Below are 25,000 nucleotides of genomic sequence, written 5' to 3'. Positions count from 1 at the left end.
AACTGAGCCTGAGGCTGCAGCTCTGGTGTATTCAGTTCATTTGCACGTGATCCACATCCTGCAGACACAGATTGCTGAATCAGTGGAGAAGATATGTGGCTACACCACCTGACCTACAGCACGCACCACGTTACTGGTTCCTCAGCTGATGCACCATCCTTGCACTATTACACTACTATGTCGTTGTAGATATAACGTGTTATAATCTTAACTTGTTGCATTCTAGTTCATATTGTATTCTAGTAGTATTACTTGCACTTAATGTAAACTACACTGTATTTAAATATTAAGCTTGCATTGTAACGCTTTACTTCCCTGTAACATACGTAAGCCAAAAACAAGAACAACAGTATAAGAGTGCATTATATATATACATAGAGTTTTTCAATAAAACGTCAAGTTACTTTTGGTGTCTTTGTAATGGATTCAGTTTCGGTATCTTATCTGTTGGTTCTGTGCTTTGCTCCCCAGCTTGCTGCTGGCGTTTATGAGTGATGCCGACGCCCCCCTATGGAAGGGGTATTTCTACGCAGCCTTGATGTTCCTGGTGTCCTGCATGCAGTCGCTCTTCAATCACCAGTACATGTACTCCTGCTTCACCGTAGGCATGAGAGTCAAAACTGCCGTCATGGGCCTTGTTTATAGAAAGGTGCGTGGCTAGAACAGAGACTCTGACCACCAGCATTGTGTTAATGATAATACTGATAACTAGAGCCAATAGTCGTTCAAGTGGTATACCTCTGTAATATCCCAGAATAGGAGCAGTACAGGTATAATACCTTAATGATATTACTGGTTGGTAAGGGAACGGGGGGACTCTTTCTGCTCCAGCCTCTCCCTCTCTCACTCCCTCTCCTCTGTCCTCCCAGTCCTTGGTGATCACCAACGCTGCCCGCAGGACCTGCACGGTTGGAGAGATCGTGAACCTGGTTTCTGCCGACACTCAGAAGCTCATGGACTTTGTGGTTTACTTCAACGCGGTGTGGCTGGCGCCCATCGAGATCACCCTGTGTCTGTTCTTCCTCTGGCAGGTAGGGGGCAGCGAGAGGCGCAAACACCAATGATACACAATGTGAAAGGTAGGCGATCAAGCAAACGATCAGGCAAAGGGCCAGGAAATCAGGCGTCCATATGAAGTAGCGATGCCATTATTAATTGCTATACTGTCACATATTTGGGTGCTTTTGGCAGCAACCCACCAGAGCTCCTTCCTAAGCCCCAGCCCCTTCTAGGCTGAACATACAGGCTAGTTGCAGCCTTTTGTACACACCATTTAAAATACATTGAATTGTTCATTAATTGGATCTCCAATCATGGTGCACAGTTTCCTTCCTTCTATTCACGTTCTCACATGGAAACAAGGCAGAAAATGAACCCTTTCCTGGGTCCAGTTAATACGCACACATTTAACTGAAACCCTATTAAACATTTATACCAGAAAATAAACCACACAAATAAAGCTGATACTGTTATTAATGTAGTTGGTGGAATTATGCGGATTTATACTGTAGAATATGGGAGAGAAAACAAAGACCGGTACAAAGTAAATCACAAAAATAAACCCTTTTTACAAGTGAGGGTTTTTTTACCCCGTCACACACAGTGACAGCCATGCCATCTAAACAGTAGCAGCGCTCAGTACTGCCACTGTTTGCATTATAAATATAAAGGGCCCTTTTTGTGTCAAGATTCTGAAAATAAAGCATCTTCATTTCCTTTGTTCTGTCCCTTTCTCAGCATTTAGGCCCATCTGCCTTGGCTGGCATTGCCACCATCATCCTGATCTTCCCACTGAATGGTGTTATTGCCAAGCAGAGGAGCAAACTACAGGTATCCACAAAGCATTACAGCTCTGGCATTATTACAGGCTTGTAAGTGAGGCTGGCCTACATCTGAAGTATTTTGTTGTGCGCCAAGGGAAAATAATGTGTGTGGGCTGATTGGGTCTTTTTGTCAGGATGTTGACCATATGAAAACAACCACAGTGAAAGTGCTGTGAATAGTTTGGTTTCCATTTCACACAAAAAAACTAACTGTTTTGCAATTACAAAATGATAAAACACAGTCAAGACAGCACAGATTCTCACTGAACAAATCTATTTTGCAGCTTTTTTGTACTGTAGTCAGCTAAGATATTTCTGAATTATTGTTAATAACATTTGTAATAGCTACATTTGTTTTATGATTCTCTTTTATCTTTCATTATGTTGTGGTTGTTTCTGATAATATTGTGATGGGTTCTTACAGTTCAATGTCTGTTTCTGATTACACCGTGATAGTTTTAAGATGACATTATGAGCTTTACAGGTATTTCGGGGCCTGTTTCTGATTACATCTTGGTTGTTTTCGCCGGCAGGAGGAGCAGATGAAGCACACTGATGGCCGAATCAAGCTTATGAACGAGATTCTGAACGGGATTAAAATCCTGAAGTTCTACGCATGGGAAAAAGCCTTCCTGGAGCGCGTGCTGGGCTATAGGGCCAAGGAACTAAAGGCACTGAAGAAATCCCAGATCCTGTACTCCATCTCCATCGCCTCATTCAACTCCTCCACCTTCCTGGTACAGACAGCACGCTTCACTGGGGGTAGAGGGAGCTGGGACGTTCCTTACAGTATCAATTATTACATTTCTGTAACATGTAGGAAAACATGATTTCAAAAGTGCAATTATTAGTCTGTCACCATTTATAGTAGGGGTTTGATGGGATGTGTACTCATGTTTGCCTTTAAGAAGTATTTTGGCAGGCAGTACATAAATCCATTCATGAATGTGTTGATTTCAAAATAAGAAAAGCTGTCCTTCCCTCACCTTTACAATGGCTTACCAATCATTGGCAATTAACTTCAACATTGAGGGTTTAAAAAGCTGATTGGAAGCGAATGGTCCACCTGGGCTCATCGGAGGACACACACGCTCCATATGTGTAGGACCCTTGATACGTTTGCAGCATTGCAAAGTGACCAGTTGGCTTCATATGCCACTGTATATTTATTCCAAGAGAACCTTGGGTACATCTGGGTGAAATTGCTTATGTAAACAGATTGCCCCCAAAAGTTCTGTGTTGACAGCCAATGAATGGACCCCCCTCTTTGCTGATAGACTTTCTGTCGACAGATTGCTTTCGTCATGTTCGGTGTGTACGTGCTGATTGACGAGAGGAATGTCCTGGATGCGCAGAAGGTGTTTGTCTCCATGGCACTCATTAACATCCTCAAGACCCCCCTGAGCCTCCTCCCTTTCTCTATGAGCACCACCATGCAGGTGAGTCAGGGACCACAGAGCTCACTCACAGTGACACTGCGCTCCAGCACAGCACAGTCACAGAGCTCACTCACAGTGAAGCCACTAAGATTCACAACAGTAGACACTCAGTTCTGAAGAGAACCTTGAGACCTTGCATTTATGGTCATTTCAAGGTTTCCTTTATTTGTTCATTTTATTATTACTTAACGTTTTGCGTAGGTAATTTAGGCTAAATAAACTTTTTGTAACAAAAGAGAAAAAAAAATCTATTTTTCGATGAAAACCCTTAGTAAACATCTCATTATTAGATTGAGTTTGTTTCAGATTTAAACCCCTGCCAAAAGGAGTTTAACAGTTGAAACATTGTTTTTTTTTTTTAAACAAACAAGCCTTTGTTGTAGCACAGTTTGCAGGAAAACAGCAGAGATCAAAAAACAAAGGAGTTGAAATCAGCTTACTGAGAGATGAATCACTGCCTTATTATTCAGAGTGGCGCAGATGCCACACCCTGAATCATACACTCGCAAACACACAACCCAGACACACTGTCATGCAGGCACAGATACATGCACCACACACACTCATATATACACACATGCACACACACACACACAGATACATGCACCACACCGTCTCTCATACACATGCATACACACAGATACATGTACCATACTTTTTTATTTACATACACACACACACAAGAACTAGACACTGTCTTTCTAGCATGCACACACTCACACACACACAGATACATGCATCACACAGTCTCTCTCGTACACACATACAGATATACAGTAGATTTTAATGATTTAGTTAACTGTGTTCATTTCTGTATTCTAAACATTGCGAAAGCTGATCAAAACTGATTTCTCAGGCCGTAGTCTCAATGAAACGTTTGGGCAAATTCCTTTGCCAAGAAGAACTGAAATTGGACAATGTGGACAGGACGACCTCCCACCCTGGTGAGAAAGAGTCTGCTCTTCTCCTGCAACAGAACTAACCTATAACCTGCCCCTATTTGTACATGTGTTTAAAGATGTTGACAATAACTAACTAACAGTTTGTTACAATAACATTTTAGACACATCTTCTAAATGCCCTTTTATAACCCTGTTAATTGTCAAATGCTGCTTATAACACCTTTTTATAACACATTTCTATATGTTTTAAAGCAGATCCTTAAATGATATATAAGGACCTTTTTATTTTATTGTGTTACATGGCAATTAACCTCTCAGAACTACATTTCCCATCATCCTCCTGCTCACATATGTAACTGAGATGGATTTACCAATGAGCAGGAGGATGATAGGAAATGTAGTTCTCAGCGGTTCATGCAGGTACAGGTGAAGCAGGGAATGCAATTAAAAAATTTTAAAAAGTGGTCAAAATGTAAAAAACAACAAAAAAAATGAAAATAATAGACGCACCTTACTTAAACAGCTTTAGCAACACATGGGAATGTGTAACACAATAAAATAATAAGGTCCTTTAAACTATGCTATCACTGACTTAGAACTGTGCCTGTTTCAGAACCACAATGAGTGTGTGTTGTTGTTTTTTTTTTGGATTGGACTGCAATTTGAGGAGTGGCTAGAATAAAATATTGCGGCTTTTGGAAAAGCTGTGATCTAGTCGTATTACTATATTTCCTGTTTATATGTAAGCTTAAGCACACTTGAATTCAATGATGACTGTAATTCATATGAGACAGGAACATATATCTCAATGGAGGTCTGATAATGAAATAGTATGGTTTCTTTTTCTTCTGTATAAAACAGAATGATTCAGTTAATTAGATGGCCAATAATGACCCATGGTAGCAAAGTCTAGAAAATTTGTTGATCTAATTCCTGTTGAACTAATGCTATACAGCAATTATTGATTGAAGCTGATGCTCAACTATCTGTCAGCAGGCAGCAGCGTGCTAGTGGAGAACGGTATTTTCAGCTGGTCGAGAGATGGCGCTCCCTGTCTAAAGAGGTGAGTCCATCTCCCCTTAATTATATTAAATTATGCTGTACTGTTTGTATAGTAAAATACACTCCATACCTAGAGATATGCTATAACTAAAGTATTTTAATATGTTTTAAAGTCTATGATAAATGGTCACAGCACCCACACTGCAATGCCAGCTGTTCCCTGCTCAGAACCACATTTACGGTGCTGCGTTTCCCCACAGGATCAATGTGAATGTGACGCGTGGCTCTTTGGTGGCGGTGGTCGGACATGTTGGCAGTGGGAAATCTTCACTGCTCTCTGCTCTGCTGGGGGAGATGGAGAAGAAAAACGGACGTGTCTCACTGCAGGTAACGACATACAACATGAGAACAGCTCCCTTGTTGTGTACAATAACTCTCACCGGAAGTGTTTCTCAGTACTTTACAGTAAAGTATTCTTTCTCCCTCACTCCCTCTCTCTCCAGGGCTCGGTGGCTTATGTGCCCCAGCAGGCATGGATCCAGAACGCCACCCTGCGGGAGAACATCGTGTTTGGACGGGAGAGGAAGGAGAGCTGGTACCAGCGAGTGGTGGAGGCCTGTGCACTCCTGCCTGACCTGGAGATCCTGCCTGCAGGGGATGAGACTGAGATCGGGGAGAAGGTGCGCACCAGCACACACCCATACAGACTTACACACAGAGAACGGGGATATCCTTACATTCACAGTCACTCCCGGGCACATCCACTTGTCCTTGTGGGCATGTGTTTCTTAAATGAAATCTGCGCAACCAGGCTCACTCTTTATGTCTATCCCCTGGAAGAGACCCAGGCAACCATGGAGAGAAACCAGTTTTTACCCTCACCAGTTCAGAGCAGATTTAGCAGTACCCTACTGTTAACAGTTTACCGTGGTAGTAATATGGATTAACCAAAGTTAACCATGGTTTGCCATGCTTTCACTGTGCTTTAATACACTTTGCTATGCTGTTACTTTTATAAGGATGGTTGAACTGGTGCAGGTTAAGTGAAAATCTATCTCTCTCTATCTCCCCCTCACTGTCTCCCTCTCTTGGTCACTCAGGGTTTGAATCTCTCTGGAGGTCAGAAGCAGCGGGTCAGTCTGGCCCGTGCCGTCTACAGGAAGGCTGATGTGTACCTGCTGGATGACCCCCTGTCTGCGGTGGACTCCCACGTGGGTCAGCACATCTTCGAGAAAGTCATCGGACCCAAAGGGGTGCTGCGGGACAGGGTAAGACAAGACTTGAGATAATAAATATGTTTGCACTTGTGTTTACAGATTGTTTTTTAGTTCCCTACTGGCTTACTGATACAATAATATATTTTTTTATAAAGTAGATGCTGAATAGTTTTGTATATTCATACAGTATGTTGTAATTTTCAGTGATGTTTGATGAATGGCTAAGTGTGAAATACGTTTGCAGACTCGGGTGCTGGTGACACATGGGCTGAGCTACCTGCCGCAGGTGGACCTGATCCTGGTGCTGGTGGACGGGGAGATCACAGAGATGGGATCCTATCAGGAGCTGCTAAACAGACAAGGCGCCTTCGCCGAGTTCATCCGCACCTACGCCAGCACGGAGTGCAAGGAGAGCAGCGTTCATAGAGGCAAGTCATGTTCAGTTAGAAGTTATTTTAGACTTTTTTTTTTACAGTGCCGAACCTTTCTTAATGCATTACCTATTAAACATGTCAGATTACCTGGTATAATTCTCTTTTGCATTTCTTAGAAAACAAACTTGTGATTTAAGCTTTCAGAGGGGCTGCTGGGCTTTGATAATAATAATAAAGTTGCTTAAGAAAATACCATCTTTACAATGTATTTGCAGTGTATTACACCGAACACAACTGAAGTCTGCCTGGTGCAGTACAGTGCTGTTTGAGATGCTGTATGTCAGTGCTGACCCCTGTGTGAATATTGCAGATACTAGAAAGTCATCCTCAAGACTCAGTGTGACCGATTACATGCCTGTCTCCAGAGACCTCTCCCAGGAGCAGCTTGTCAGGTATACGCACTGCAGTTAATGCTGGGTTTTGAGGGTTTTGTAGCATTTGCCCCTGTAGTGTTGTAGTTGCTGATTTTGCATGTCTGGTTTGCCTGCAGCGGAGACACGGGCAGCCCCAGTCTCCAGAACGTGGAGCCCAGCTCCGAAACGGACCAGCCTGAGGTTGCAGAGGATGCTGGGAAACTAACCGAGGCCGACAGAGCCAAGACCGGGAGGGTAGGTACCACAAAACCCTTTGATGACGTTACAGGTGGTTAACTGCCCTATAGGAAAAGTTTCTTCCTACGCTGTAATTACATTTTTTTTTCTTTTCCTCCTCTGCAGGTGAAGATGGCCATCTACATGGAGTACTTCAAGACCATCGGCTTGGCACTCATCCTTCCGATCATCTTCCTGTACGTCTTCCAGCAGGCCGCCTCCCTCTCCTACAACTACTGGCTCAGCATGTGGGCAGACGATCCTGTCGTCAATGGGACGCAGCTGGACACCGATTTCAAATTGGGTGTCTATGGAGTGCTGGGCTTTGCGCAAGGTGAGGCGGCCCTGCCTGAATCCAAGGTTCAGCAACAAATTCACAACAATTTTATAAGGCATTGTGTTTATGACTGTAGCATGTTAGCATTTAATAATGAATTAAGTAAAACAAAAATAAAGTAAAAAAGTACAATAGTAAGAACTCAACCCATTTAGTATTTGATGTTAATCTGATTTCGTATAATGAGGACAATCTTAAAAACAAAACAAAATCTGAACAGCCAAATCGGGTGATTTTATACCACTAGCATTTACATTTTTATGTGGACAAATTAAGTTACGGTCCTCGATTAAATTATTATAAATACAAGCCCTGCTGCTTATGAAGAAACTAGCACTGACATGCTTGAAAACACAGAAAGCTAATTTCTTCGTGATTTCTTTCAATAAATATTTAACCCTTTCACGTATGGCAACCTCAATGGGATGGATAAAAAAAAACAGCTCTTCTAGTCAATGGTGCATTTAAGTAATTGCCTCCCTCGTTCTGCCTGTAGGCATCGCTATCTTTGGCACCACGGTGGCTATCTCTGTAGGTGGAATCATTGCATCCCGCCACCTCCACCAGGACCTGCTGCACAACATGCTGCGTTCGCCCATGAGCTTCTTTGAGCGCACGCCCAGTGGGAACCTGCTCAATCGCTTCTCCAAAGAGGTGGACGCCATCGACTGCATGATCCCAGACGGCCTCAAAATGATGCTGGGCTACCTGTTCAAGCTGCTGGAGATCTGCATCATCGTGCTCTTGGCCACGCCCATCGCCGCTGTCATCATCCTTCCGCTGGGGCTGTTCTATGGGTTCATCCAGGTAGGCAGGGGGTGCTCTCTGGAGACGCCAGACCCAGAGGGAAAGAACTGGAGGCAATGCTGAACATAGCATTGTTTTTTTTTTTTTGTTTTACTTCTCCCTACAGTTTTATTAACGATGAACAGCTGATCTAACATAATGACAGGTGCTTCTATTAGACTGCATAAACACTAATGACGTTATGGACCAATATAGGAGAGAAGATTTCCATTCCTAAATCTCCTAAAGGAATTAGAAACTAAACCTTAAAAAATGTTGCATCGTTGCTGCCGAAGCTTGACCTCCCCTATATTGACGGCGTTATTGCAGGTTTTTCTATTTAGTGTGGAACTCCATAATTCAAGTCTTGATATTTCTGTTTCAGAGTTTCTATGTGGCCACCTCTTGTCAGCTGCGGAGACTGGAGTCCGTGAGCAGGTCCCCCATCTACACCCACTTCAACGAGAGTGTCCAAGGGGCGAGCATCATCCGTGCCTTCGGGGAGCAGCCTCGCTTCATCCTGCAGACCAACCAGAGAGTGGACGAGAACCAGAAATCCTACTTCCCCAGATTCGTTGCCACCAGGTAACTGCCCCGACTCGCACTGGAACTTCAGACAGGGAAGACATATAGTAAATAACACACGATTGATTTCTTCAAGCAATGTCAGAAATGTCCAGAAGGTGGCCTTTACAGGGAGTATAGTCCAGAGCTCTCCAACCTTGTTGGCTAAAAACTCATACCAATTAACAGGAAAGCATGAAAATATAGAAACTTGCTGCAGATGAGAAAACCCATGGTACAAATCCTGAAGACATGTGCTTATTTGTTTCAGATGGCTGGCTGTGAATCTGGAATTCCTGGGAAACAGCATTGTTCTGTCTGCAGCCATTTTCTCTGTGATGGCAAAGGGTACCCTGAGTCCAGGGATTGTGGGTCTGTCAGTCTCCCACGCACTGCAGGTAAGGACCTCAGCAAAGGAGCTTCCGAATAGCCAGACTTGTACAATATAACATGCTATTGTTTCTTTTTCAGCTACTTATTTTTGTGATTTGAGATAACTGCCATAGCTCCTACTTATAATTTAGTTGCCTGCCTTATTTTAAACAACCAAGTAAGCTTGCAGAATTCTGAGATACATGATAAATGTACACGATCTGCTGGGAAAGCGACCAGGTCCATGTTCCTTATGCAAGCACTTTCTGTTGCAGGTGACCGGAATCCTAAGCTGGATAGTGAGATCCTGGACAGATGTGGAGAACAACATAGTGTCCGTGGAGAGAGTGAAGGAGTACGCAGACACCCCCAAGGAGGTGAGCTATTGGGACAGGACTTTATAATTATGGCATCTATTAATGGCACATGAGTATCTACCCCATCTTTTTCAACCAGTATCCTCTAACAAACTCACCTTGTCTTGTGCCTGCAGGCAGCATGGACCCTGGAGAATAGCCCCCTGCCCCCTGCCTGGCCCCAGACTGGCACCATTGAGCTCCGGGGTTATGGGCTGCAGTACCGCAAGGGGCTAGAATGGGCACTGAAGGACATCTCCATTCACATTCAGGAGAGAGAGAAGGTAAGAGAGCAGTAGACATACAGTTGCTACAGCCATTACTGTGACATCAGTTTACTAACCAATGAACCCCCTTGTCCTGACTCTGTCTATTTGCAGGTAGGGATCGTTGGGAGGACTGGAGCTGGAAAATCATCTCTTGCTCTGGGAATCTTCAGAATCCTGGAAGCCGCCAAAGGGGAGATCTATATAGACGGGATCAACATTGCCGAGATAGGACTCCATGAGCTGAGATCCAGAATCACCATCATCCCACAGGTAGCACATGATTGGAGGTTAAGTAGCTAAAATGCTGGGGATTAAGCGACTAAAATGCAGTGTGTAATCTTCTCCTAGGCTATGTCACAACTTCGCCTTCTCTACCCCCTTCATAATGCAGTTGATCAAACTATTCTATTGATCTCACCTAGGACCCTGTGCTGTTCTCGGGCACCCTGCGTATGAACCTTGACCCTTTTGATGCGTACTCAGACGAGGAAGTCTGGAACTCTCTGGAACTCGCTCACCTCAAGAACTTTGTGTCGGGGCTCCCAGACAGACTGAACCACGAGTGCTCGGAGGGAGGGGAGAACCTGAGGTAATGATCGACTACGTCGGTTCAGGACTGAGGTGCTCTCCTGGAGCGGGAGAAACGTCTAATCATTTATTTATAAATCTTACACAATAGCTTGGGGCAACGTCAACTGGTGTGTCTGGCTCGGGCTCTCCTTCGAAAAACAAAGATCCTGGTTCTGGACGAGGCGACAGCAGCAGTCGACCTGGAAACCGACAACCTGATCCAGTCGACAATCCGCAGCCAGTTTGAGGAGTGCACCGTCCTGACCATCGCTCACAGACTCAACACCGTCATGGACTACACCAGGTACAACGTGGGGGCAGCAGGGGGAGAAGGGAACAGCTGGAGACCCATTCCACTCCAGGTTTAACAGATACAATTTGATTTTTAAACTACTTAACGGTCTGAAGTTTTGGTTCAATAAAACAATTTAGAAAAGGGTTGGAACAAAGACCAGGAGTGGAAGGGCCAACTTTGGCCACCCTTGCTGTTAGGGGGGGGACAGTCAGAGCAAAGAAGGGTGGCCAGGAATCAAAGCTGTAGTTTATTAATGTATAACTTAACCTTTTTTGAAATGTGTTTAATTTCTATAATAGTAGCGTGTCTATTTACCTCTGCAGGGTGATAGTGATGGACAAGGGGCTGATTGTGGAATCAGACTCCCCGTCAAACCTTATTGGACAAAGAGGACACTTCTACAGAATGTGCCGGGAGGCCAACCTGGTATAATACCCTCTGTTACAGGGTCTTTCAGTGGAGGTTACAGAGGTCACGTAACTCTCCTGTCCCTAGCAAGAGAGACAATGAGCTGCAGAACCTGTGGAGGTTTTGGCAACAGCTCTATCAAAGGCACTTTGTTTTAATACTAGTTTGTGAGCCTTTATTTCAATTGTGTGTGTGTGTGTGTGTGTATATATATATTCTTTCATATTCTCTAATCAGGTTGTATCATTTTATTCACAAAAAAGGGGTGGGGGGGTAATATCAGTGGTGCTTAAATAGCAATACTCAGTGGGGGGGGGGGGGGGGGGGGGGGGGGGGTGACAAATAAAGACAGCTAAATTCTGTGCCTTGCCAGGAGCAGCTTCCTCTGCAATGTGAGGGTTTGTATTGGTATACCACATACTGTAAGCCTATGTATATGAGGGGGAGCCTGTAGCTGCTGATGTCTGGACATTAGCACAAGAGCTTTAAACATATTTTTCACCTTTTATAAATATCCTTTTGTGTAGAGGTTGTAGATTGTTGTTCCCCAAACTCATTTTTCATTTTCCATTTTACTGCCACTGTAAAAGTGGCTGCCTAACTTTATATAAAAAAAAAAATTAAATAAAAAACGTGTCTAACGTCTAAAACTAGGTGCTGTATTTATACTTCTGTCTTACTGAATTCATGCTTTTTTTTTTGACAATATGCATATAGAAAGTTTGTACAATTTTGTATTTTTTGGAAGGAAATAAAAAAAATTTAAAAAATGATCCCACGAGTGGTTCCTTACACCAGGCTGTCAGTTCTCTACAGCAACACAATCAGTGACGTCTGGACAGCAAATACAGTACAGTGACATCATAAACCACAGTTAGGCTGCATTGGCTTTGCCTTTCATTATCCTAATCCCCAAAATAAAACTTGATAGCTTGTTATTTTTTCCAGCCCTCCATTACAGTTATTATTTTTATGATAGTTACAATTGCTTTTTGTTTTCTTTGGAAGCTTAGTATGTCAAACATGTCATTTAGATTTACAATCGAGTGCTTTGTGTCTCTTACTGTTAAACACATACTGTATCTGTACTAGATTTAAAAGCGGGCATGAATATTAAACGATCACGAGTTTGAACTCTGAAATATATTCATCCCCCTCAACAGCATGACATCAACTCAGTGGAATTGTAAATTGAAAGTTTATATAAAACTGGTTTGGATGAATTATACCTCTTTTTTTCCCCTCCGTGAGCATGGATTGACTGACAGTCCAATCTGATCCAGGATCTCCTTCATTCCTTCTGAACCCCTAGTGAAAGTCTACCCGAGTTGAGTGATGAGACTGTTTCCAGGCAATCAGAGTTAGACAGATTGTTGGCGGTTCTTTCCCAGCAGGCCTTGCAGTTATGGTCACATTAAATTTACAAAACTGAAGGATGGACACTATTGGTTTGCTTCCAATAATCCTAACGATTATTTGCAGCTTTTGGGCAGCTTGGACTGGCAGCCAGTCCGGGTTGGGTAAATTAGCATGGAAACGATCAAAAAAATCAAGGGCAGAAGGTTTTCAACCTGGGTTGTGGTGCATGGAAACAAGGTATTAGTGTGTGTTAAATATTTCACCAAGGCTAAAGAAACCACACAATACTAAAAGTTACCAAAAATTCAAACTTAAATAAATTATTTATTTGTGTTTCTCTTTTTCATAGGACAGCAGATTCTGTCAATACAAAGCAAGCTTATAATATTAATCCGAATATATTTACAATATAAACCTGTAAAAGTCAATGCTCAACAAAAAAGCTGTCAAAATAGCACTTATACAAAAACATGTTTGAACGAAATGCTTCACAGCAATTGTGTACCAGTCAGTGGATGTACAAGCAAAAAAAAAAATCTGGTAGAGCAAAGTAACAATTAAATCACATATAAAACTGAAACACATAACTGGCAGTACAAAAAAAAAACAATGAGACCTATGATAGCCACTTATTTACGGATTATTTTTATAGAAGTATGTCTCCATCTGAAAATAGTGGTTTTAGGAGCGAGCTGCACCAGTAACAGAGTATTTGGTTTAAGAAAGGACAAAAAGCATTTTAATATGTGATGTACAATATCCCTTACCTTTACTTAAAAGCTCAGGATTGTGTGCATGTTGAGAGCTAATGACAAGTCAGTCTGCACTGTGGAAGGTAAACCCTTTGAGAGTGCATGCTCGAGGATGCACTGGCTGCAATGGTCCCCACAGCTCCACTACTGGGTGGAGAGAGGGGACAGGCAGCTCCAGCAGGAGAAGCTAATGTTAAACACAGAGCAGCGTTAATCTCCACAGCTCTCCCACTGGGGAAAGGAGAAATACCAACTCAGTGACTGAGCCCCCAAAATGCATAGCAGCCAGAACACAAGGAAACGCACGCACGCATGCACGAGCTAGCTATATTGCACTTTGGACAAGAGAGATTTTGGTTGAAACCGACAGAAATGTCCCTGTCTTGCTCAGGACTGGAGTATAATATATGATCTCATGCCATGTCTGTTATCTTTGTGGAGTCACATTACCACAAAATGCAAAGCAAATATCCATTAAGTTAGGCGGTACAGACTGCAATATCAGAAGTTTGAATTATCACAGGCAATTGTACAAAAAAAATAAAACAAGAGAGTAATGCTTCTTACCAAGTACAGAACACTAATGTCTATCTATTTTAAAATGTAAGGTGCTACTTGCATAGTAAAAGGATCTGACATTTTTCTACTCCAACCCAAGCAGTATGTACTAATAGCACCACCCAATGGCTAAGAATTGCCATGCACGGCAAAATATAATATTAATTAAAGAGTACAATGTAAGTGCCGTAAATACCAGTGGTTTATAACCCTGCTCTACTATTATTTAGGTCACAGAGGCTATGAGTGCTGGTGTTTTAAGATAAATATTTTGGGCCATTTGAAAAACCTGAAACAGGGAGCCACTGCCTTACACTTTCTACTATGCACTAAAATTAGGACTGCACACCAAGAAACCTTCCACTGGGCAATGGAGAGCCATGAATGGAGGCAACAGCCAAGTGCACGGAGAGCAAGTGGAGGGACAGTTACCAGAGCTAGAAAGGGGGGCAATGGGAAGCATCTCTCCCTGCTTCCCAAAAGCTACTGGCCTGCAGGAACAATGAAACAACCATTTTGGCAGTAGGATCCAGTTCAGACACTGGTGTTGATCTCACCTTGAGATTACACCAGGCCAGAGTCTTTGGCCATTTTGTAGAATATTCCTTTCTCAGCAAGAAGGCTGGCTGGAGAATCAAACTCCACAATCTGACCTTTGTCTAGGACCAGGACCCTGAAATGAACAGAGAACATAGAGGTCAAACATTTATTTATTGCTACCTTTGCCGCAGCTGTTCCCCCGAACAATATCTACCCTACCCCTGTCTCGGCTGTTCCCTTCTCCCCTCGCTGTACCTGGTGTAGTCCATGACGGTGTTGAGTCTGTGAGCGATGGTCAGGACGGTGCACTCCTCAAACTGGCTGCGGATTGTCGACTGGATCAGGTTGTCGGTTTCCAGGTCAACTGCTGCTGTCGCCTCGTCCAGAACCAGGATCTTTGTTTTCCGAAGGAGAGCCCGAGCCAGACACACCAGCTGACGCTGCCCCACACTTTAGAGAGATTACAATGGGATATAAATAAAAGGGCCCAGACACTCAGACCTGAACGCTAAACATACTTCCTGTAGCTCATAAAACCAGACTGTTACCTCAGGTTCTCCCCTCCCTCTGAGCACTCGTGGTTCAGTCTGTCTGGGAGCCCCGACACAAAGTTCTTGAGGTGAGCGAGTTCCAGAGAGTTCCAGACTTCCTCGTCGGAGTAGGCATCGAAGGGGTCAAGGTTCATCCGCAGGGTGCCCGAGAACAGCACAGGATCCTGACGGGTGAAAGGTGGGGGACACATTTTTGGCGAATTCACAAACTTCTACCTTCTGAAGATACAATATGCATTCCATGCCAAGTTCATCTAATTCACCATCTCTAACTACACGGCAGCCCAGCCTCTCCGTGCCTCAGTTGTAGCCGCTGGTGTTGCTGCCATGGTTACCTGCGGGATGATGGTGATGCGGGAGCGCAGGTCGTGCAGTCCCAGCTCGGCGATGTTCACTCCGTCAATGAGGATCTTCCCCTGCGCCGGCTCGATGATCCGGAAGAGACCCAGCGTCAGAGATGACTTCCCTGCCCCTGTCCTCCCCACAATCCCCACCTGCAGGGGAGGCCCAAACAAGGACTCAAATACCAACCCTGGCATAGCGCTGCACAGTGCAGAATGTCTTCAAACAAATCTTTACACTTTATCCAACGAAGGTCAATAATTACAATAGCTAAATAATTATTTACACAAACAGTTAGTGCATTCCCTGGGGCAATTGACTTCAGTAAGAAAGTCTTACACCAAGACCAGTCTGTCTAAGACCTCACCTTCTCTCCTCCTTCGATGGTGAAGCTGATGTTTTTGAGGACCAGCTCCAGGTCCTCTCGATAGCGTAGGCCATAGTCTCGGATCTCGATGTGTCCGTGTGTGGGCCAGGCCTGGGGTGGCGCAGTCTTTTCCACCCTCCACGTAGCCTTGGGGGAGGCAGACGATAAAACACAACATCTGTCTTCCAATCTCTCACAGCACAGTGTAATATTCCTACAACTCCTTCATTACCTCTCATTACCTCTTTCTCTGTGTCTGAGTACTCCTTCACTCTCTCCACGGCAACGATGTTGGTCTCCAGCTCAGATGACATCCGAACTAGCCAGTTCAAAGATGCTGTTATCTTTGAAAAGAAATGGTGGGGGAAGAGATCACTACATCAGCAACAAACAGTCACTGCCTTCCTCCATAGCATGTAGAATGGCATTGCATAAGAAATGCCCTTGTATAACTTCAAACAAAAGTGGAGGTATACTAAACATTCAGAAGATAAACTGCACAGCTTTCAATAACCCAAAGCATTAGAGGACAGAATTCATGCTATAGTCTGGTTACCTAGACACACAAATTTGTGCAAAGGAATGCCCACAACAATTTTAAATGACAATAAAATAAACAGTTCCCAAGATGTAACCACACATGCTGTATACACACACACACACACGACACCTCAACTATATTTCCCTGTTGCCACAGAGGGTAATAACCCTGAGTGTTTACCCTCTCCCAGCCCTGCCCTGGGGGGTCTCACCTGCAGTGCGTAGGAGATGGAGAGCCCCACGATGCCCGGGCTCAGACTGTCTCTGGCGACAACAGCAAATAGAGCCGCAGCCAAGACGATGCAGTTCCCCACAAACTCCAAGCGCACTGCCAGCCACCTGCCAACCCAACCAAGAACAGCAGAGTTAACAAACCGCAGGTGACATACAAACCAAACACGTGAGGGAAAGCAGTCTGTTAGTATACGTTCGTACCTGTTGGCCACGATGCTGGGGTAATACGCTCTCTGGTTGTGGTCCACCCTGCTGTCGCTCTCCCTGATAAAGCGCTGCTGCTCTTGGAAGGCGCGGATCACGCTTGTTCCCAGCAGGGTCTCGTTGAAGTGGGAGTACACAGGTGAGCGGCTCACCGACTCTAGGCGCTTCAGCTGCCGGGACGAGGCCACGTAGAAACGCTGTGGGACACAGAGACACCAAGCCATCACAAGGCTGCTGCATGTTTGAAAAGGATGCTCATCACTGCAACCCCTGTCTGGACCAAACTAACAAAATAGTTCCACCCATTTATTTTATAGGTCTGAAATGTGTAGTTTTAAAAAGGAACATCTGTTTTAGCAAAACATTTCATTTAAAAACAAACATACTACTTGGGTTAAAAAAAATTAAAAAAAAAAAAAAAAAAAAAGGTTTGCAAGCCATGCTTTTCAACTGTCTTGAACTTCCTGGATCATTTCATCAGGAGAATAAAACTGTCCTCACTGGAGTCTTTCCTGTCAATAACCAATCAGCTGCTTCCCCTATTGACTGACCCTGCTTTTACCCAGAAGACACTGCTAGTGTGAAAACAACACAGGGAGTACAAGTACTAACAGATAACCCAAGAACCTGAGACATTTTACTTTAACTAAAGCAATACCAGATTACCTGTTTTAAAATTAACACACATGTTCTGCTTTTACACCCAGAAACAGTAGTGCGTTTTTGTCAATGAAATGCACTCGCCTGCACGAAGAAGTACAGCAGACCGAGGGGCGGGATGATGACGGCGACGACAGGCGTGGCTATGAGGATCACGACGCAGCAAGCCAGCACGTTGAACAGGGAGCCCAGGAACATCTTGATGATGCTGGGGATGACCGAGTCAATGGTGTCCGTCTCCTTGGAGAAGCGGTTGACCAGGTTCCCGCTGGGCGTGCGCTCGAAGAAGCTCATGGGCGAGCGCAGCACGTGGTGCAGCATTGACTGGTGGAGGTACCGCGAGGCCAGGACCCCCCCGATCGACACGGTTATCGAGTAGCTGAAAACGGCCACGCCTGCCAGCAATGAGACACACACACGGGAGAGAGGGAGCGTCAGTCTAGCTACACCACTACAGGTACATTAACAACTACAATTCAACTACCTTAACTTATAATTCTTGGGAATTAAACAGTATAGCTATTCAGTAAAATGTAGACCCTTTCGCTTAATCCCAAAACAGTAGGGTTACAGAACTCCAGCATACAGAAAGAAAACACAAGCAGGTTATTCTAAGGACATCAGCAATCTAGTACAGAAAAAAAGGGTATTGGTTAATTAATCCTACATTACTGTGAACGAAAACACATTTTTCATCATATTTTACAGCCCTCCGTGCTATTTCCTCAGAACACTGTTGACCATTTCTATGGTTAACCATTATTTTTCCTGAACTCTGGTAGTGGTTTCACATCCCCTTTAGCTATCTCACAGTCCTTTAGAGATGGCATATGGCATGGCTAGGCATTGCTATCTCTAGCCTATTTTACAGAGCGCTAAACTGAGAAGAGAGAACAGTTGTGCAAGAATATCAAACCTTAACTCTTAACCCCTTAAATATACCTTCCTACAACATTCTGTCCTGTGTGGAGCAGCTGGAAGTTATACCTTGAGAAAGCCCCAGCGCTCCGTAGATGCCCAGGCGCATTTTAGTGTGGCGTTGTGTTCCGTTAATGATGGGGTCGTCAGTCCACATGCTCAGCCAGTAGTTGGAGGCAAGGGAAAAGCAGTGGTGGCAGAAGAAGAGGAAGATACTGAGAAAGGACAGGAAGAATCCAATTGCCTTCATGTACTCCCAGAAGACAGACAGCTTCACCTGTGCGCAGAGAGCAACATTTCAATTTATATCATCTTAAGGAAAGTTAGGGTCACTGACAGGGTTCAAATGTGCAAGCTCTCCTACCTTGCCGGTCTGAGCCTTGTCTGCCTCAGTCAGTTTTCCGGCCCCCGTGCCTGCCTCTGGTTTGTTGTGTTTGCCAGACACCTCACTGCTGCTGCTGTGCTTGCCGGAGTCCACACCAGCTCCAGTGCTTGTACTGCCACAGAGACAGCGACACAGGTTAGTGGCAGACACACAAACTAGCAACCATGGCTTTATTTCAATCAATATTTCAGCGTTTAATAAAAGGGCTTATCAAACATTACCAAGCACATATTACGCTCCAGTGGTAATCATTGAGGAGCAGTCAAACATCTCTAATAAGTGTATGCGTTGACATTTCCATATATCCTCCCAGTGCAAGCGCTCCCTTTATAGCCAGGCAGACACTACTGCATGTTATTGGTGGAATTCATTCTAAAAATGCAGACTAACCTGAAGAGAGCTGCAGGAGCTCCATTCTCTAATCCTTTCAAGTCTTTACTTGTCGGACTGCTCGAATCTACACCCCACCCAAAAAAAAAAAAAAAAAAAAAAAAAAAAAAAAGGGTTTTAAAAAAGCAGTGAATGAATGTGTTCTGTAGCCTTTAGCCAGGGTTCAGGATCTAAAGGTGAAACAAAAAAGAAAACAAAAGGCGCAAGCACAAGCACTGAACCAGGAGAATTAGAGGGAACTACTTTAGGAAGCAGATCAAACAAAACTGTCAATTTATCAGAATGTCAGCTATTCAAACTAGGCAGTCACACACTGGGGTCAATTTTAATAACCTAGAAAAGGTGCATTTTAATAACCCTGGAATGGAGGACACTGAAAGAGAGAACAGTGCAGAGTTCATTTCCTCTGAACAGATTAGTCAGTTACAGTCGTATCTTTCAAGGTTTAAGAAAAAAAAAACTCTACATACGAAGCATGCAAGCTAGTGACCCTCAAGTGACAGCAGTGACAACCACAAACCTTCCTGTTCCTCCTCTGCCTCTTCCTCCTATTTCACTCCCTTCTTCTGATCAGCAAAGGGCAAACAAAAGAACAAAGGGGACACAATGCACATAAGTCAAAGTCAAACCAGAGGTGACAGGAAAAATGACAGAAAGGAGAGCCGCGATTAGTTAGAGGAGCAACAAGTGTGTCTGACACAGCCAGGGCAGGTTTCTTCGACACTGCAGCAATCCCCGTCTCGACCTCACCTTCCTCCCCTCTGTCCTGCTCTGCACTGGCGTACGTGTGCAGAAACTCGGAGAAGGCGCCTTGTCTGTTTAGCAGCTCCTGATAGGAGCCCATCTCTGTGATCTCCCCGTCCACCAACACCAGGATCAGGTCCACCTGCGGCAGGTAGCTCAGCCCATGTGTCACCAGCACCCGAGTCTGCAAACGCATTTCAGTCGGAGATGTGTCACGAAAAAATCAATCCCTGTGATCAACTGTCATAGGGGAATTATTTCTTGTAAGAAAATGTCCATGCAAACGTTCATCAAAATTAGGTAAGTGGTTTGGAAGGTCTAGTGCATTTCTTGAAAGGGTCAGTAATGATCTGCGATGAAGACCCCCACTCACCTTACTCTGCAGCACCCCCTTGGGTCCGATGACCTTGTCAAAGATGTGTTTCCCTACGTGGGCGTCCACCGCAGACAGGGGATCATCCAGCAGGTAGACGGCACAGTCGCAGTACACGGCTCGAGCCAGGCTAACCCGCTGCTTCTGACCGCCGGACAGGTTTACACCCTGACAAGAGAGGGAGAACGAACACTGGGATTCAGACCAAGAGACACAGTTAAGACTCCTATTATACGGACTGTATCAGCGTGGTCATTATTCAGAAACAGATGCCTGTTAAACATCCCAGTAACAGCGGTTTAATTTCTAAAAGCAATTATGAAAACTGTGTCCTGGGTTTTAGTAACATTTTAAAAAACGAAAAACACAGACACACACACCCAGTCTCCTGGGGAGGGGGCGGGGGTTGGGTTGGCAGTGAGCGTACCTTCTCCCCGATCTCAGTCTCATCCCCCGCAGGCAGGATCTCCAGGTCAGGCAGGAGCGCACAGGCCTCCACCACTCGCTGGTACCAGCTCTCCTCCTTCTCCCGTCCAAACACGATGTTCTCCCGCAAGGTGGCGTTCTGGATCCATGCCTGCTGGGGCACATAAGCCACCGAGCCCTGGAGAGAGAGGGAGGTAGGGAGAAAGAAAGGAGTTGCTAGAAGATAGCATGTACCTTGGACTCAAGAAAAATTTTACGTTCACCCCTCCTGTAAAAAATGGATTGTTCCTATGAAGGAATCAACGCCCTAAAATGCAGAAACATGTTAAGTGTGTGTGCGTTTTTTTCTTTTTTTTTTTTTTTTTTTTTTTTTTTAACAATATAACACACACACACACACATCTTGCATATCAAAACATGTTGCCTATCAACAATGCCCTGGCAAGGCCGCTAGAATTGTAGACAGGGATAATGTCTTTGCATGGAAAGCTTTCAATTGTTTTTTTTCTGTATGTGAGAATGTTTCATATTTGCTTGGAGGGGGTAGAGCGGTACAGTGCTGCACTGTATTTGCTGGCGCAGTAACACATTGGCAGCGACAGGCTGAGTTTCTGCACCTTGACGGATACATAGCCCTCCTGTTTCTCCATCTCCCCGAGCAGCGCGGAGAGCAGGGAGGTCTTCCCAGAGCCCACGTGACCCACCACAGCCACCAGCGCACCCTCAGGGATCGACACGTTGATCCTGCCGAGACAAGAGTGGGGCTCACTAAGGAGGGAAATGGCTTTAAATACCTTTATTAATCTGCAGCTATGGACAAACATTTAGCATCACCCTATAGAATTAGTAAATTTTGCTTCATAAAGTCGAATGAAACCTGCTGAATAATATTACGTTAACATACTGAATTACATACCGCTTTATAGTTTTCTTTATACTTACAAAACAAACTGACAAATGAAAAAATGTGACAGTTCAAAATCTAACATGAAAGACTGCACTATTATTAAGGCTTCTGGTATTTTTGAGACATTTTGTAGTTTCTTTGATTGCATGATGTTAAATAAAATATCTAAAATTATCTTCATAGTTTTTTAATTTTTATTATGTCAATCCTAAAATTCTAGGTGATGCTAAACTTTTGGCCATAGCTGTATGCAGGAATGCCTGCAAATCCTCACCAACCTCAAAAGAGACCATTGCGCATAATCACAGCTGGATGACTAACCCTATTTATAGCATGAAGAGGCTGGTCCCTGCAGTTCAGATCAGTAGCCTGACATACAAAACCAAGGACAGCAATAACATGCATTAAAGGTTTCTCCAGGCAAGATACATGCATGATTTCATGCCAACAAACTTTCTTACCTTTTTAGAGACGGGGGAGGATTTTTTGACCAGCTGAACATCCCGTCCACAATGGTGATGCTGTCAGAGGCTGAAAAACAAACAGGAGACCAGGCTTGGATGTGGTACATCTGAAACCAAGATCTCCAGGCATCTTTCATTCACCACTAGTAAAAGCAAAGCAAAGTGTAATAAAGCATAGCGAAAGCATGGTAAAGCATAGAAAGGTACTGTATCATAAAGCATATTAATAGAACATGGCAAACAAGGATAAGCTAAAGATTATTTCAAGTAACGACTGGTTTCACAGGAACTGGCTAAGAACAACTGTCAGGCAATTAAAATCATGCACAATCAAGTGTGTCGCCAATCTTGATTCTGAAAACCAAAACGAATGGGAATAGCAATTTTCACCTGTTACACAGATGCAGTAGAGAATCAATCTGTAACATTAGGAACACATTGCCCTGGTTGTCATTTTACGTGTTGGACGTTATTTTTTTTGCAGGCTAAAAAGGTTCATAACGGGCAGTTTTCGGTCCTGCAATGCGCACTTGTTACTTTCATGGTGTGGTATGGTTTAGTTATCCAGCAAACCATCTATCCAGACTGGTCCCACCCCCCATTAGTCCGGTTACTTAACATTGTGCTGAATAGCTAAAAATGTGGCAAGCAGATGAGTGCGCAACCACCCCATCTAGGAGGAAAACCTACAGATTACAAACATTTTGTATATCTTTGTCAGAGTTACTTTTTTTCCCCCCAGCAACAACATACAGAACAATTCAAGTTCTGTTCGAAGTGCAATTTGACACCCACCACATTCCAGTCAAACCAGCTGGTATCAAGTTGACAAGAGCCAAACCCCCCAAAACTGCGCAGCCTCACTAACACATCCCACGTTGTCCATAAAAGTCACTACTGGTTTGAACTTATACTTTCTTTCCCACATATGTCTTAAGAGCAATGAAGCTCTGCAGATAGAATACAGTCTCTTTGCCCAGTATAAGTCTAGTAGTAAGTAACTGATCAGGACCCAGTGATCCCTTCTTGTAAAGGGATGAGCACTTACAGCCAGAGATAGCCCTCCTGTCCACGCTGTCCTCCTCCAGCTCTTCATGAGACAAGAAGACATGCAGCCGCTTCAGAGACACGCTCGCCTGCAGGAGACGCAGAGAGAAAGGGCTTTGTTACTGGATGGAGATCGGGTTTACAGCTCAACAACAGTGTGTGCAGACTGCCAAGTTACAACAGCCTCACCTGCACCATGCTGCTGATGACCATGGGCAGCATGTTGAGAGGGAACCGCAGGATGTTGAAGAGCGCTAGGGAAACGAAGGCCTTCTCAGCATCCAGGACGTTGTTCTCATCCACCAGGACGTAGACTGCAAAGGTCGACAGTGCCACCTGGAAGAGGAACATCAACAACGGGATCATAACGAGGGCTTGTGTTTGAGGGCTTCATTCCAGTATTGCATGCACTCATGAAAATCAGTGAAGATGCTGTCTGTTCATTCAAAGATAACAAGCAGTTCCAAAGTAGGTCATCGTGCAATACAAAAGTATTAAGTAAGCCGATCAACTTTTAACAAATGTAACGCTGAATCAATAATTATAACACTTAAATAAATAGTAAAAAATACAATCATGTAACATACAATATTAACAGTATGCGGATTAACCTGTAACAAATGGCCAAGTAATACTGAATCAATAATTATAAAACTAGTAACAAAAATGTGTACACTCAACAAATCTGGGCAAAGGGTTCATAAACAATCATAAACCAGAGCTTATTAAAAAACTATGAATTTGGATAGTCAAGGACAAAGGGATTCCCAAACACAGCTCAAAAGCACTGCTGGATTGGGTTCTCAAGCCCCAGGTACAATGATAAGCCAGTTCAAATGTTTGGTGCTGGGTCTGGACACAGTGGTTTGTGACTCACCAGGAATGGGGCGCAGACCCAGGTGAAGGTGGAGATGGCTGCCAGGTATGCAATCTTCTTCAGCACCTTGAGCTCCCTCTGCCGGATCTCCAGCACCTTGTCCTTGAAGGCCAGCTCCCAGGCATACAGCTTCAGCACCTTCATCCCGTTCAGAACCTCATTCATCAGCTTGATCCGGTTGTCCTTGTTCTTCATCTGGGCCACCTGCAAACACCAGACACTCAGTCTCAGGTTCTGATTTATTTAAATTGACCGCAGCTTCTGTGGTTTAAACCATGGGCAGCAAGATCTAGAGTGGGCAACTCCAGTCTCTGGTCTTAATTGTATACTTATCGAATTTAAGCCTACTGAAGCTATTGCCTTCTTTAGTTGAACCAATCGAAGGCCAGAACTCATGGAAAAAATAGGTTACCGAGGTCAGATACCTTCAACCGTGATAAAGCACAACTGTAGCTAAAATGATAAGGGGCACACATGTAAGCATGAGCATCTTTCCTATATCCATGTTGCAGGGAATGTTCATCTTGCAGGGGGATTAAAAACTACTTTAGCACCTGGAATTAGGAGCATCTCCTTTAAATCATATTATAACATACTATTCGGTCATAACCATATATACAAGAGCATATCAAAAACAGAACATTGCCACAATCCAATCTTGCAAATTCCTCATGGTATAACAGGGATTTGAAGCTATCACAGTCTGGCTCTAAACTCTGTTACAGAGCTGGTTCGCTTTATTCTGTTATTTTAGAGACAGAGCTGAACAGCAAGCTACTGGTTTAACCACAGTCTTTTTCTTAGCCTTGAAATGGCTTAACAATGAGCAGCAATTCATTTAAAATTGCTGGTTTGCTGACTGTTATCCTACTTGACACATGAATCAACATCACGGATGGTGGCTTTTAGCTGTTATGTCATTTGCCGTAAGATTCATTCTGGATTCTGGATACTAATTACATATCATATTGAACAAATCAAGCACAAAAGGATGTTCT

The 25,000-nt window shown here is 44.0% G+C and overlaps 2 protein-coding genes across 2 annotated transcripts in view; one reads left to right on the top strand and one right to left on the bottom strand.

Moving 5' to 3' along the window:
• The first annotated feature begins 425 nt into the window (after window positions 1–425).
• The window catches only part of LOC121301402 (multidrug resistance-associated protein 1-like), a 67,545-nt gene continuing 42,970 nt past the window's right edge, over window positions 426–25,000 (top strand). The window contains exons 1-23 of the mRNA XM_041230775.1: window positions 426–649; window positions 870–1,031; window positions 1,738–1,830; window positions 2,357–2,560; window positions 3,116–3,262; window positions 4,119–4,206; window positions 5,161–5,227; window positions 5,427–5,553; window positions 5,670–5,846; window positions 6,267–6,434; window positions 6,628–6,811; window positions 7,128–7,209; window positions 7,308–7,425; window positions 7,534–7,741; window positions 8,241–8,551; window positions 8,916–9,115; window positions 9,366–9,492; window positions 9,742–9,843; window positions 9,960–10,106; window positions 10,203–10,361; window positions 10,514–10,680; window positions 10,771–10,965; window positions 11,280–11,623. Coding sequence (XP_041086709.1) covers window positions 488–649; window positions 870–1,031; window positions 1,738–1,830; window positions 2,357–2,560; window positions 3,116–3,262; window positions 4,119–4,206; window positions 5,161–5,227; window positions 5,427–5,553; window positions 5,670–5,846; window positions 6,267–6,434; window positions 6,628–6,811; window positions 7,128–7,209; window positions 7,308–7,425; window positions 7,534–7,741; window positions 8,241–8,551; window positions 8,916–9,115; window positions 9,366–9,492; window positions 9,742–9,843; window positions 9,960–10,106; window positions 10,203–10,361; window positions 10,514–10,680; window positions 10,771–10,965; window positions 11,280–11,388 — 3,504 coding nt within the window. The 5' untranslated portion in view covers window positions 426–487 and the 3' untranslated portion in view covers window positions 11,389–11,623. Of the gene's footprint in view, window positions 650–869; window positions 1,032–1,737; window positions 1,831–2,356; window positions 2,561–3,115; window positions 3,263–4,118; window positions 4,207–5,160; window positions 5,228–5,426; window positions 5,554–5,669; window positions 5,847–6,266; window positions 6,435–6,627; window positions 6,812–7,127; window positions 7,210–7,307; window positions 7,426–7,533; window positions 7,742–8,240; window positions 8,552–8,915; window positions 9,116–9,365; window positions 9,493–9,741; window positions 9,844–9,959; window positions 10,107–10,202; window positions 10,362–10,513; window positions 10,681–10,770; window positions 10,966–11,279 lie in introns of the transcript that reaches the window.
• On the bottom strand, window positions 13,018–24,231 carry LOC121301403 (multidrug resistance-associated protein 1-like). Its single transcript, XM_041230777.1, has 20 exons — window positions 24,003–24,231; window positions 23,315–23,461; window positions 23,127–23,214; window positions 22,076–22,145; window positions 21,325–21,451; window positions 20,709–20,885; window positions 20,282–20,449; window positions 19,915–20,092; window positions 19,165–19,231; window positions 18,754–18,886; window positions 18,459–18,666; window positions 17,556–17,866; window positions 16,809–17,008; window positions 16,586–16,712; window positions 16,076–16,177; window positions 15,834–15,980; window positions 15,460–15,618; window positions 15,122–15,288; window positions 14,829–15,023; window positions 13,018–14,706 (listed from the first exon to the last, which is right to left on the bottom strand). The coding sequence occupies exons 1-20, from the start codon at window positions 24,195–24,197 to the stop codon at window positions 14,598–14,600; spliced, it is 3,075 nt and encodes a 1,024-aa protein (XP_041086711.1). The 5' UTR covers window positions 24,198–24,231; the 3' UTR covers window positions 13,018–14,597.

The sequence above is a fragment of the Polyodon spathula genome, chromosome 27 (assembly GCF_017654505.1).
Source record: "Polyodon spathula isolate WHYD16114869_AA chromosome 27, ASM1765450v1, whole genome shotgun sequence".
Taxonomy (NCBI): domain Eukaryota; kingdom Metazoa; phylum Chordata; class Actinopteri; order Acipenseriformes; family Polyodontidae; genus Polyodon; species Polyodon spathula.
This window is presented reverse-complemented; position numbering and strand designations above follow the sequence as displayed.